We start from the raw sequence: 13,802 nt of genomic DNA on the forward strand, positions 1-13,802 counted from the left end.
TCTGCACAGAGGCCACAAACCCAGAGTGCTTCCTTTGGTTTCTACGTAGACAGTGTGAGGACGCAAAGACATATCTCACATCCGCCATGAAATGTCCGCTGAAAAGCAGATGCAACGGCAAAACCTTCATTTGCTAAGAATTTAATTAGCAAAGACTACAGTCTACAGCCAAAGACGAGATGTTTCTCCATCTTATTGGGAGTCAAGCTAACATCTGCAAATTAGAATTGAACACAAAGCACAGCTGAGGCTGATGGGATGTTATCAGTTCTGAACAAGACGAGAAATCAGAGATTCACCAAAGTTAATATAGGGTTCATCCTGTCAAATATTAATCTCTGCACAATATCTCTAAGGAAGGCATAAAATAGTCGTGTTCTCAAAACAAAATCGAATGCACATAATAAATATAAATTCTGTTATAACCTATGCCATGTCTAAACAAAGATTTGGTATTTCTCCTGATTTGAACTTATTTCTGTTTCACTGCCTCTTCAACTAGTGCAGGAGCAAATGAAATCACTTATGGATGCTATTCATAACCAGATGCACCAAATGGTTTCGACAGAACTGTCTGAGAAGTCATTGTTGGGAACCGTTAGGAAGAGGGCGGACCCTTTTCAAATACCTGGCAGGTGATTGGTTGAATTATCTGTCGATCAAACTCTTACCAAGTGTGGCAGCTGCAGCTACGAGCCGCAGCATCGAGCGGCGTATTGAAGGCGATGCTTTGAGGTTACAAGTGTTACGCGTCAGGGTGGGGCAAGGCCTGTGTGCTCTCTCCCCTCCTGCCTTTCTCTCTCCCTCCCTCCCTCGTTTTCTCAGCAGGTCAACCAGGTGATTGGTTTCCACCTGTGCAGGTGAGTCGTGCTGCTCCTTGGTTCCAACACATTTCAAGCTGGCCAATCAGCAGAGCGGGCCGAGCATAGAAAGAAGGAGGCCTGTTCAGGTGTTCACTCTCTTCCTGTTTAAGCTGACACGGTTGTTGTTAATAGTTAAAGTTTGTGGTGGAGGTTGAGGGCAGGAGGTGAGTTGAGGTTAACTTTCTCTAGATTCCTGAGGATTATTGGCCGGTGCACCTCTGTATTGGTTTTGGTGAAGCTATCTTTCGAGAGGCATGTGAAGACATTTAGTTTGGTTTGTTTTCAGAGGTAGGAATCAGCCAGGCCGAGTTTTGTTGTATTGATTTCTATTTGTTTGGCACGACCATGTTGGTCTCATCATCTCACTGAATGATGAGCTTTGTTTGAATAAACCGGAGTGCAATATAAATCATGTTAAATTGTTACTTTTACTTTTGACTTTCACATTCTTTGGTTGTTGTCCCTGTTTTCAAATTGAACTGGATGAATTATACATAATCTAATAATAAATAAATGTTCTCTTGTTTCAAGTAAATTAAGGGCTGGATTTAAGAATAAAATAATTTTATAATACATAAAAGACTTCTGCTTTATCCCTAGCATATTCGTTCTCTCAAAAGCTTGTGCAACAAGGTGTGGTCCATAGTCAGAGCTGATGGTATATGGCTACCAAACCTTGAAAAAACTTGTCTGAACCATAACGTGGCTACTGATTAGTTTAGTCGCGCCGTTGCTACTGCTTTGACCCATCCCCTGAACCTGTCCACCAGAATGTACCCCATCCTCCCTATTCGTTGGGTCATGTCCACATAGTCTATCATCAAGTGCCTACATTGGCCATCTGGTGGTGGGATGTGAGCAATAGGTGCTGAAAAGGTTTTCCTGACATTATAGTGTGCGCATACTTCGCATTCATGCAATGTTCTCTCTACTGTAGCAGCCAAAATGGTGCCCACCAGAACGCTGAAAGCTGCCATATGACTTCCCCCCTGGCACAATAGTGCTGACCATGCACATTCCTAATAGCAAACCGCAACAATGAAATATGTATTACAAGATGTCCATGGGGACCTCTCGTATCGAAATTTTTCAAACGTTAAGAAGATATGGATCAATGAACTTAATAGGGCGTGGCTTTGTTTTTCAATAACTTCAAAATAATTTAACCCATAATCACGAAATTTGTCGCATATGTGCATCTCGCATACTGTGGCGCACCCTAAACTTTTCATTCCATTCAACCTCTACGGAGCGATGCAGTAGGTAGTCTATTTCTGGCTTTTTTGTAAATTTTCATCGTTTTCAGGTGTTGTACTTTAACAAACTCTTCCCACAGAATTCATGCAATCGACTTCAAATTTGGTCAGGATGATCTAAAGACATTGATGATGAAAGTTACTAAAATGGTCTACTGCCGTTGAACAACCTTGATTTTATGTGGTGCCCATTGCTGTGGCAACGCGTCATTCACCATGAAAAATGAAGCTCATTTTTCTGTAGCTTAGGATGCTCAACAAGCCTTGGAACTTTGCACAGGTGTCATAGGTGATGGACATGAATGTTTAATATAGCTTTTTGGCTTGACCGTTAAAAATTGCCTCAATGGCGCCCCCTACAAATATTTAAAATCGCAGCCCCGGCGCTACATTGGACTTGCATGTATGAAATGTGGTAGGAACATGTATCACATGGAGACTTAAAAAAGATTGTCTCTGGACCATGCTTTAAAATGAACAGGAAGCTGGCCATTTTGATTTTTGTGTGAATTTCCCTTCATATCTAGTCGCTATAACAAATTCAGATCCAAGAGGAGCAATGCGGATACCGTCCCGGCCATGGAACAGTGGACCAGCTCTTTACCCTCGCAAGACTACTGGAGGGGTTCTGGGAGTTTGCCCAACCAGTCTACATGTGCTTTGTGGACTTGGAGAAGGCTTTCGACCGGGTCCCTCTGGGGTTCTTGTGGGGGGCGCTGCAGGAGTACGGGGTGCTGGACCCGTTACAACGGGCGATCCGGTCTCTGTACGACTGTAGCAGGAGCTGTGTCCGCATTCTCGGCAATAAGTCAGACACGTTCCCGGTGGGTGTTGGCCTCCACCAGGGCTGCCCTTTGTCACCGGTCCTGTTCGTGACTTTCACGGACAGGATATCTAGGCGCAGCCGGGGGGTGGAGAACGTCAGGTTCGGTGGTCTCGGGATCGCCTCTCTGCTGTTTGCAGATGATGTGGTCCTGTTGGCCTCCTCGGATCATGACCTCCAGCATTCACTGGGGTGGTTTGCAGCAGAGTGTGAAGCGGCGGGGATGAGAGTCAGCACCTCCAAATCTGAGGCCATGGTGCTCTGCTGGAAACCGGTGGATTGCTCCCTCCAGGTGGGGACGGAGTGCCTCCCTCAAGCGAAGGAGTTCAAGTATCTCGGGGTCTTGTTCACGAGTGAGGGTAAGATGGAGCGGGAGATCGACAGGCGGATCAGTGCGGCTGCAGCAGTAAAGCAGGCGCTGCACCGGACCATCTTGGTGAAGAGGGAGCTGAGCCAGAAGGCAAAGGTTGCGGCTACAAGCGGCCGGAATGAGTTTCCTCCGTAGGGTGGCCGGGCTCAGCCTTAGAGATAGGGTAAGGAGCTCGGTCATCAGGAGGGACTCGGAGTCGAGCCGCTACTCCTTCACATCGAAAGGAGTCAGCTGAGGTGGTTGAGCATCTAATCAGGATGCCTCCTGGACGCCTCCCACTGGAGGTTTTCCAGGCACGTCCAACTGGGAAGAGACCCCGGGGAAGACCCAGAACACGCTGGAGGGATTACATCTCCCAGCTGGCCTGGGAACGCCTCGGGATCCCCCAGAATGAGCTGGAACATGTTGCCGGCGAGAGGGAAGTCTGGGTCAGCCTGCTTGGCCTGCTGCCACCGCGACCCGACCCCAGATAAGAGGAGGAAAATGGATGGATGGATGGATATCACAAACTTCTCCGACTGACTTTGTCAGATCCACTTCAAATTTGGTCATGACAATCGAAAGACCTTTGCTATTAAAAGCTTTACGTTTGATGGAACGGCGTAGCGGCCGTTTTACGTGATTCGCCATTAAACAACAAGCTGATGTATCTCCACTGGACTTTCTCAAATCTGTCCCAAACCTGTCATACTTAATAACAGTCATGACCTGAGGATGTCGACAAGCCGATTTTCACTCATCGTCATAGCGCCACCTACTGGCAACAGGAAGTCAGCGTTATGTGACAAACTGCATCAATTTACATATTTACATGATGTGGTCTATATTTGATGTAGAGCAACATCATGCATGTTTGCGCGTGTTCTCTAGCGCCACATAGTGGACACAGGAACTGGTGGAATATGTGCACTACATGATTTCCACTGTCACACAGTCCATGCATTAAAAATACGTTGAACTCCGGGAGGTGTTGTCTGATAGTCAAAGACAGGGAAGGTGCGAGGGCCGTGCATCACTTTAATTTAGTTTGTTTTATTGATTCCTTTCACTCATTACTGTTATTATGATTCCCCATTATTATTATTATTATTATTATTAGTCGTCGTAACATTATCTACACAGGACTTTTTTTCTCGACATGCATTCCACAAACACACACACACACACACGCATGACAACCCAATCAATCTCATAACACACCTCCCCACTCAACCCCTTGTTCTCCTGTGTGGTGGCTTGTTGTGGTGCTGGACCTGGCAACTCGACTGACCCTCATTCGCGCCGCTGCCACATCCGGGGCTTTGGGCCAGTCTTCTAAAAACAACAAGCCAGGATAAAACAATTACAGAAGTAATTGTCATTCATACAAAGAGATGTTCATAAAATCGTTATCGAACTGAGAAAAATAAAATTTAACGATTAGAAGTATAAACTAAGATAATATAAAAAAAATACAAATATATAAAATAAAATAAAGACATTGTAAAAACACAACAGCTCAATCACAGGTACTGAAAAGAGAAATGTTTTTAACCTGAATTTAATAATTGCTACATTTAGTTAACATTTAAGATGTGACAGCAGTTTGTTCCTGTACAGCACAGGATAGGCTGACATCTGACCTATCAGAACACAGTCTGTCATGTTCAATTATGAAACTTAAATTTTGGATCTGAGTTGGGAAAAACAAGAAAACTAAATGTAATTTGGCTTTTAAAATTGCAAATCATACTTTTTATTTCAAAGAGGTGAATTCAGAACACTGTCAGTGTTGTTAACATTCTAATGCACATGTCTGGTATGTTGTTCCTCAGGAGGCCCAGCGGTGCTGCATCCTGTCTGAAGCCCCATCTCCTCAAACAGCTGTTTCCTGGGACGCTCATTACGCGCATGGGCAGACAGAAGGAGCTCATTGCTGTCATGAGGAGGAAGACAACCCTGGGCTCCTATAAATAGCTGTTTAAAAATAGCCTGAGGTTGTAGTTATGACAAGGAGTCTGGAGGAGGCATTGATAATGCAGATGAATCAGCTTAAAGGCTGACAGGCAGACATACTGTCATCTGCATCCACATGAACCAAACTTTGTTTGGGAAATTGACCGCAAGCGTTCCTTAGCTTTTACATGCGTATGTTAAGGTTTGCAGGATTTCACCCACTTTTGTCCAATAAATTGTGAAATGACATTACAGTGTTATTGATCCTGCTTGTACCCAACGAGGCATGACATAATGCCAGAAATAATCATTTCAATTAGGGTGAGTAATGTTGTCAGTTTCCAAGCAACACACGCACACGCACACTTGCGTCATTTCCCAGCATGTTCAGCGCTCCTTGTGAGTTGCGCACAGAGAAAGCTCTGTCGTGACGGACTCTGGAGCTTTCTTCTGTGGACAGACTGAACAGGGAGACGGTGTTATTATAAGGTTGCATTTTATGATTTGCACGATTAAAGAGAGCCTCCCACGGATTTTCTGCCGGGTTTCAGATATTACCGGACACTATTCTCATCGCTGAAGCTCGTCCTGGACGCAGTAACGGTATTGTTGTGCATGGAATAAAAGGACAAGAGGACAGAAATAATATGTATGATGTATTCAGTTAAAGACGAATGCAAGCTTCGACTGGAGAAACGGTTTGTTTCGGGCTGACACGCCGCGCGTGCGACGCACATCAGCGCCGTTACGCGCGTAGATCACCGGTCACTTGTTGAAGTTGCCCGACGCGCGGTGAGGTGTTTCACTTTCAAGCGGGAGGATTGACTTGGACAGCGCCCCAACCAATGATCGGTCCGTCTTCGAGTCTGTGATGCACTGGTTCCCCGTTATGTTGTAGGATGAGCGCTGATCTGGAGCGCGTTTCGCTCAACACGTCGGTGAACTCTGAGGGCTCAGGCGGCCCTGCGCTTTCGGCAAACGTCCGCAGGCTCCACAACGCTCTCAACCTGCTGCTCAGCGACCTGGAGAGAGAGCAGTTCATCCACTGTCTTAATGTGTACCACGCCAAGCGCAACGTCTTTGACCTGGTCCAAACTCTCAAAGTGATTCTCAACACGGCCAGCAAACGACAGCTGCTGCCCATGCTGCGCCTGGTCATCCCGAGGTCCGACCAGCTGCTGTTCGACCAGTACACGTCTGAGGGACTCTACCTGAAGACAGAGCTGCGCCCCAGCAACGGCAACGCGGAGGGCTTTGGAGACGAGGGCGATTTAACTCTGCAGAAATATGTCCGTTCCATCCACGAGCAGCCCCGCGCATCCGGCTGTCCGGACGGTTTCAGCGCCACCGCAGAGATGGCCCCATCGTTCCTCGAGGGTCCCTTTCGAGAAGTGCGCAAAGTCACCCTGACGCGCTCCAGAAGCCACGAGGGTCTGGGCTTTAGCATCCGTGGGGGGTCGGAGCACGGAGTGGGGATCTACGTGTCCCTTGTGGAGCCGGGCTCGTCGTCCGAGAGAGAAGGACTGCGGGTCGGGGACCAGATAGTGACCGTGAACGACATGATGTTTGACAATGTCTCCCACATAGAGGCCGTACAGGTAGGTTTTAATGCGTGCGTGTGTTTACGCGCGCGCGAGTTGGAGCGGTCGTTTTATAAACCTTAATCTCCATGAAAAGAATAATCTAGTAACAATGTGTATGAGCTTGTTCATGTGTGAAGCTACATTTGTGCAGCCTGTGTGTTCCAGATGTCAGCGAATGCTTGAGGCAGAGAGCAGCACTGAGTGCAGCACTCCTCTGCATGCTTCCACCACTTTCTTTCTGTTCATTCTTCTCTTTGCCTGCAATGCGCTGTACCAACATTACAAGGTTTCATTAGTTGATTCATTTGAATGCACAGATCAGGTTATTATACAATGAACCACTCAGCATTCTACACTCTGTATTGGAGTTCACCTGAATTATCCTGTTAGAGGGTCAGACATAAAATCACTTCACCAAAACATATTTGTACTCGTACCCATAGTGGTCTGTAGCCACACAGATCGTATTGGTTCATCCAGGTCTGAGAGATCCGTCTCCGGGATCTCTACCTCTCAATACATTTCATTTGTGTATTTAATTAAACATGAACTAGCTCATGATGACTGTGAATGATCCACAGAATTATGTGATCAGAGTTTTCATTGAAGATAATTTAGTTTTAAATGATACTCTAAGTATTAAATCAGGCCTACTGGGCTACAGTGTGTTGGAGGAATGACAGACTGAGTAAACTCTCAGCAGCCTGCTGGGACTAACGGCTGCTTTGGAGGAAAGGAGAGAAAGCTGTTGTACCTATGAAGTAGCAGTAGGAACCATCACGTATTCATCTCCAGAAGTATACGGTGTTGCTTCCCTTCATGATGTTTTGGAGATATGAGGTTCACCCAAACTGGAGCTCTTCAGCTTATGTTTCCATCCCTTCATGCAATGTTGAAAGCTGATCCTGACCATATCTTCATATACTCATGAACATTTATCAGAACATAACTTAGAGATTGTAGCTCCAGTGACAGAGGCTGCACTTTACAAAGGGAGCACTTTGGGGTTAAGTGTCTTTGCCCGAGGACACGTGGACATTGACTGAAGGAGCGAATGGCCGATCCTTTGACTAAAGGACGACCTGCTCTGACCCACAGTGTATTTATGTTTGCAACTCTGTGATGAGAAGGTCAATGGGGCCGAGGATGTTTACCCTGAGTCTGTAACATTCAGTGCCTCGCAGCCCTCTCATGTACTCTTCTGTTTTATCGTCTGCTATCTACGTCAGACTGCAAATACCAGTGGTGTGTGATGGAGATCAATCTCATATCTCTGTGCTGGTACAGATCTGAAGTCAGGACATGGTTAGCATAGCTTAGCATAAAGACTTAAAGCAGGGGTAAACAGCTAGCCTTGCACTGTCAGAAGTTCAGAACAATTTGACAAATTGCGTCTTGTAATGCGTTTACCAGTATCAATACCTGAGGCATTGATACTGGTGCTCAGTAGTAAATGTCACGATGGAATTAACAGAGTTCATGTAAGTGCCCCCATACGGTTTGACCTGGAACTCCCTCTGGTTCATGACTTTGGAAATATTTTAGTACATTTTCGAAGCCCACATTTAACGAGGAGAAATGGAGCACTCATAGAATGTTAGCACTGGATGAGTATCATTGGGTTTGTATCATTAGTATTTTGGAGAACCAAACCAATGTCTGTGGTACATGGACAGCATTGATATAACACTCACAGGGCTTTACAATACAAGCTAGAATTCACCCATTCACACACATTCATACATTGTTTTCAAGGTGCCACCTGCTCATGAAGGTTACACGTTCACACATTTGGGGTTCAGTATCTTGCCCCTAACATTGAATGTGGCCCCAGCCTTACCCCCCCATATGTAATGGCTAACCACTGCCACTGCACACAGTCAGTAAAGTGTCAACTGCATTTGTAATTTGCGTCACAAATACAGGTTTTCTGTGCAGTCTGCAGTCTTTCTGCTGAAGACTGCACAGAGCCAGCTCGTCCGCGTGCCGTACGTGTGCCGGCTCCATAGCACGTCATTGTAAACGTAAGCTGTCAGAGCAGCGCTGCTCCTGAGCAGATACAATGCAACAAATCAGCCATGCTTAATCCTGTTGTGGTAATCAGGTTGTCTGGCAGACACACTGGTATAGATGTCTCCCCGTTGCTTTGACAGGAAGAAGGTTTCTCCTGGATGACGTCCTTGAGATGTATGATATGAGGACATTTTGTTGGAAAAACTGGGGGGTGGGGGAGCAGGGGAGTTATGATTCAATTAGTATAATCTGAATAAATTATGATGAAGATCCCTATCTGCATGAGCATAGCTGCAAAAAAAGTCAAGGACAACCGGACATTGTATTAGCATTAGAGCGACTATAAAGCTACAGCTCGGTGAAACCCAATGTTGGGGCTACTCAATAGGGGGCGCTATCGAGCCAATATTTCATACAGGACACCCCAATCAGACTGCAATTTTCGCAAATTCTGGCTTGTGTGCCAAATTTCAAAAAATTCCCAGCATCCCAAGCGCCTCCTTTTTGCGACGAAACACGTACGATAATAATAATAAACAATAGCACAACAATAGGTCCTCGATAGAACAACAATGTGTCCTCGATAGAACAACAATGGGTCCTCGATAGAACAACAATAGGTCCTCGATAGAACAACAATGTGTCCTCGATAGAACAACAATGGGTCCTCGATAGAACAACAATAGGTCCTCGATAGAACAACAATGGGTCCTCGATAGAACAATGGGTCCTCGATAGAACAATGGGTCCTCGATAGAACAACAATGGGTCCTCGATCGAACAACAATGGGTCCTCGATAGAACAATGGGTCCTCGATAGAACAACAATGGGTCCTCGATAGAACAACAATGGGTCCTCGATAGAACAACAATGGGTCCTCGATAGAACAACAATGGGTCCTCGATAGAACAATGGGTCCTCGATAGAACAGCAATGGGTCCTCGATAGAACACTGGGTCCTCGATAGAACAACAATGGGTCCTCGATAGAACAATGGGTCCTCGATAGAACAACAATGGGTCCTCGATAGAACAACAATGGGTCCTCGATAGAACAATGGGTCCTCGATAGAACAACAATGGGTCCTCGATAGAATAACAATCGGTCCTCGATAGAATAACAATGGGTCCTCGATAGAACAACAATGGGTCCTCGATAGAACAATGGGTCCTCGATAGAACAATGGGTCCTCGATAGAATAACAATGGGTCCTCGATAGAACAATGGGTCCTCGATAGAATAACAATCGGTCCTCGATAGAATAACAATGGGTCCTCGATAGAACAACAATGGGTCCTCGATAGAACAATGGGTCCTCGATAGAATAACAATGGGTCCTCGATAGAATAACAATGGGTCCTCGATAGAATAACAATGGGTCCTCGATAGAACAATGGGTCCTCGATAGAACAATGGGTCCTCGATAGAATAACAATGGGTCCTCGATAGAACAACAATGGGTCCTCAATAGAACAACAATGGGTCCTCGATAGAACAACAATGGTTCCTCGATAGAATAACAATGGGTCCTCGAAAGAACAACAATGGGTCCTCGATAGAACAATGGGTCCTCGATAGAACAACAATGGGTCCTCGATAGAACAACAATGGGTCCTCGATAGAATAACAATGGGTCCTCGATAGAACAACAATGGGTCCTCGATAGAACAATGGGTCCTCGAAAGAACAACAATGGGTCCTCCGCTCCGACGTAGTCGACCCTAATAAAAGGACTTACTACATATCTGCCTCCTGAGTTTGCTTTAGCGTCCTTTGCCTGTTGGTTGATAGAAATATTGAAACGGCAGATGATGTTGTAAATGCCGTCATGTGTAGTTCAGATGCTCATCAGCCATGCTAGCGGTGTGGTCTACTCTAAGGGGTAGTGAAGCTGGTGGGTCAGTCAGTCCACGACTTCAGTCCGGACTGAAATATCTCAACCAATACGTTTTCAGTGTCAGCTCTTTATTGTTAATTAAGGTTCATGTAATTGTGGAGAATAATCCTTAACAAAGCATTTGTAAAAATACATGTTGTGCCTATACTGAAGCCATAATTGGTTTGAATATGATATTTTCTGTTTGTCTAACCTTGGCCACTGTTTGATTTTATTTTTAAACGATGACTGCTTTATTCTCCTTGTGTGTGGAGAAACAGCATTACATAACCACAAGCACATCAGGCCCCCAACAAGCTCCAGAAATAGCAACTCTCCCTCCAGTTGCTCCATGACAGAAGTTTTCCGTTGCTGTTTGATGAGGCCAACATGATGTGGCCGCTTGTTATTTGAACAAACCTTGTAGACTGCTTGGCTCACTTGGATGCTTACCTATTGTCAAGGGTACTTTCACGCTGATCTCTATTTTTCAGTCCATTTTGTAGATAACAGTCATCAGTGTGTGGGAGAAGCCGATGAGAATCAGCTCCATGATGTGGAGGAGCAGCCCTATATACTGTAGCTATAGTACATCAGAGCAGAACAGCTGTCACCGTACTGTGTGTGTGTGTGTGTGTGTGTGTGTGTGTGTGTGTGTGAGAGCGACCATGGATGTTTGTATTTTGTGTGCAAGTTCTGTGGGGGATTATTTGATTCCGCCTAAATCAGTCGATGTATCGGTTCACTCTGATGTCACTGTCAGTTTGGGCTGCAAAGGATCACCAAACCCACTGTTTTGAAGGTATCGTGGTTTTGAGGCACGGATCGGAAAAGCAGGAAAAAAAGGAGAAAAGATAACTTTTACAGTTCCCCCGATTACATTTTGTTGCCGCCAAAACAGGTTGCCGATCATCAATGAGCCATATCGGCCGATACAGATTATTTGTTGTTGTTTTGTTGTGAAGCAAGGCTCCAGACTATTTTTCTTCACCGACGCTCTGAAACATTATGTCAACCTCCCCGAAGTCAGAACCATCCAAAATTCTAAATGTAATCCTTTTACTTTGTTAAGGTTCTATAGTGCTTATTTGCATGAAACACAATCTTGTTAAAGGAAACAAAAAAACAAGATTATCATCATTAGTAGTTTTAATGATCAATTGTAGCGCTAGAGTTAGGAAGTTAAACAGGTCATAATTCATCTCTGGCCATTGAGCTTGATTAAGCCGACTAATCATGCGAAACCAACTAGCCGACAACAACTGGTGCGCTGCCAACCTTTTCTGTTTGTGTGTGAGTTGTAGATATAAACAGCTGTTGGGGTCACAGGGTGTACCTAAAGGATATCATGTCTCTAACCCAACATGTGCCGACCATTACACCCCTCACTTCTCTGGATATTGTCTTCAATCTGGAGGTTAGCGAAGCATTAGACAGAAGAAGATGCTTTAAACTGGGCTTGTTCTTCTCTCCAGGTGTTGTGAGGCTAAAACACTCAGAGCAGAGAATAAAATTATGCTTATAGGTTGAAGTTGGGGTTCAGTCCCACTGAAGGGGGCTCAGAGAGGCCCCTGTAGAATGAACCAGCACTGACATCTGTACTGCCCTCTCGTCCCGTAGATCACTTTGCCTCCAGCATAAAAATAAACCCATCCACTGCCTTTAACATAGCACATCTCTCATCATACTCCACCCACCATGCCCCACGCAAGACCCGCTGAGAGCTCCTCGTCCACCCACTCCATCCCGGCTCCATCCCCATGGGAATGCATATATAGCCCAAATTGCACTTGAGTGTCACTGTTCTCTGCCAGCTGCAGTGCTGATCTCTGCCTCTTGCTAGCTCTGAATGGCTCTTAGCCGGCAGAAATGTTGGTCCCAGAATAGAAAGCAGCTACTTTTGCCTCCACCTCTAATTCCCTGTTGTGATACAAGCTGAATAAAGTCAATGGACCTGCCTGCGGAGAAGTTCTTTGTCATAGAGCATTTTCTGTCATTTGTTAGTGAAGCTCTAGTTGCAGACTAACATTGCTCCCTCTAGTTTATCTGGTAGAGGACATATTTGAATGCTCGGTCTTTAAGTGTGCTGTCATGTGTAAGTTCAACGTCCCTCTCTTGGAGGACGCATGGCCTCGGAATAAGGTGAAGTAAAATGTTGTGTTGTCTGTAAATTGATAATGAATATATATATCACAAAATGATTAAATGCAAATGTATGAATCCTTCTATGAGCAATCATTAATATTGAGACTGATCTGACCCCATACAACTCTTCAATTCAATTCATAGTGTATCGCCAAAAAATCACAAATCACAAACTTGCCTCAGAAGGCTTGACAATCTGTACACATACAACATCCTCTGTCCCGGGACCCTCACATCGGTACAGGAATATGACATAAATTATTAATTTCACTGACTAGAACGGCATGAATAGCAATAAGGGCTTCGAATGGTTTATTGCATCATTAATGATTTGGGTCGCGGGATAAAGGGATGAAGAGGTGTAGGGTTAGGGATGAAAGGCTGCAGGGTTAGGGATGAAAGGGTGCAGGGTTAGGGATGAAAGGCTGCAGGGTTAGGGATGAAAGGGTGCAGGGTTAGGGATGAAAGGCTGCAGGGTTAGGGATGAAAGGCTGCAGGGTTAGGGATGAAAGGGTGCAGGGTTAGGGATGAAAGGGTGCAGGGTTAGGGATGAAAGGGTGTAGGGTTAGGGATGAAAGGGTGCAGGGTTAGGGATGAAAGGGTGCAGGGTTAGGGATGAAAGGCTGCAGGGTTAGGGATGAAAGGCTGCAGGGTTAGGGATGAAAGGGTGTAGGGTTAGGGATGAAAGGCTGCAGGGTTAGGGATGAAAGGGTGCAGGGTTAGGGATGAAAGGCTGCAGGGTTAGGGATGAAAGGGTGCAGGGTTAGGGATGAAAGGCTGCAGGGTTAGGGATGAAAGGCTGCAGGGTTAGGGATGAAAGGGTGCAGGGTAAGTGAACGAGGAGGGTAAAGAGGGTCCTGGAATGATGGATGGAGGAAAGCCATGATGGACTGCTGATGTCCAGTGGCCGGTAGGAGCTGGGTGAGAGGAGACTCTT

General features: G+C 45.5%; 1 protein-coding gene across 1 annotated transcript in view; it reads left to right on the forward strand.

Moving 5' to 3' along the window:
- Nucleotides 1-6,146: 6,146 nt before the first annotated feature.
- The window catches only part of whrnb (whirlin b), a gene marked incomplete at its 5' end in the record, with an annotated part of 89,920 nt that continues 82,264 nt past the window's right edge, over nucleotides 6,147-13,802 (forward strand). The window contains one exon of the mRNA XM_079269439.1: nucleotides 6,147-6,845. Within this exon, the coding sequence (XP_079125565.1) occupies nucleotides 6,147-6,845 (699 nt within the window). The remainder of the gene's footprint in view (nucleotides 6,846-13,802) is intronic.

Source organism: Melanostigma gelatinosum (assembly GCF_949748355.1).
Source record: "Melanostigma gelatinosum genome assembly, chromosome: 6".
Taxonomy (NCBI): domain Eukaryota; kingdom Metazoa; phylum Chordata; class Actinopteri; order Perciformes; family Zoarcidae; genus Melanostigma; species Melanostigma gelatinosum.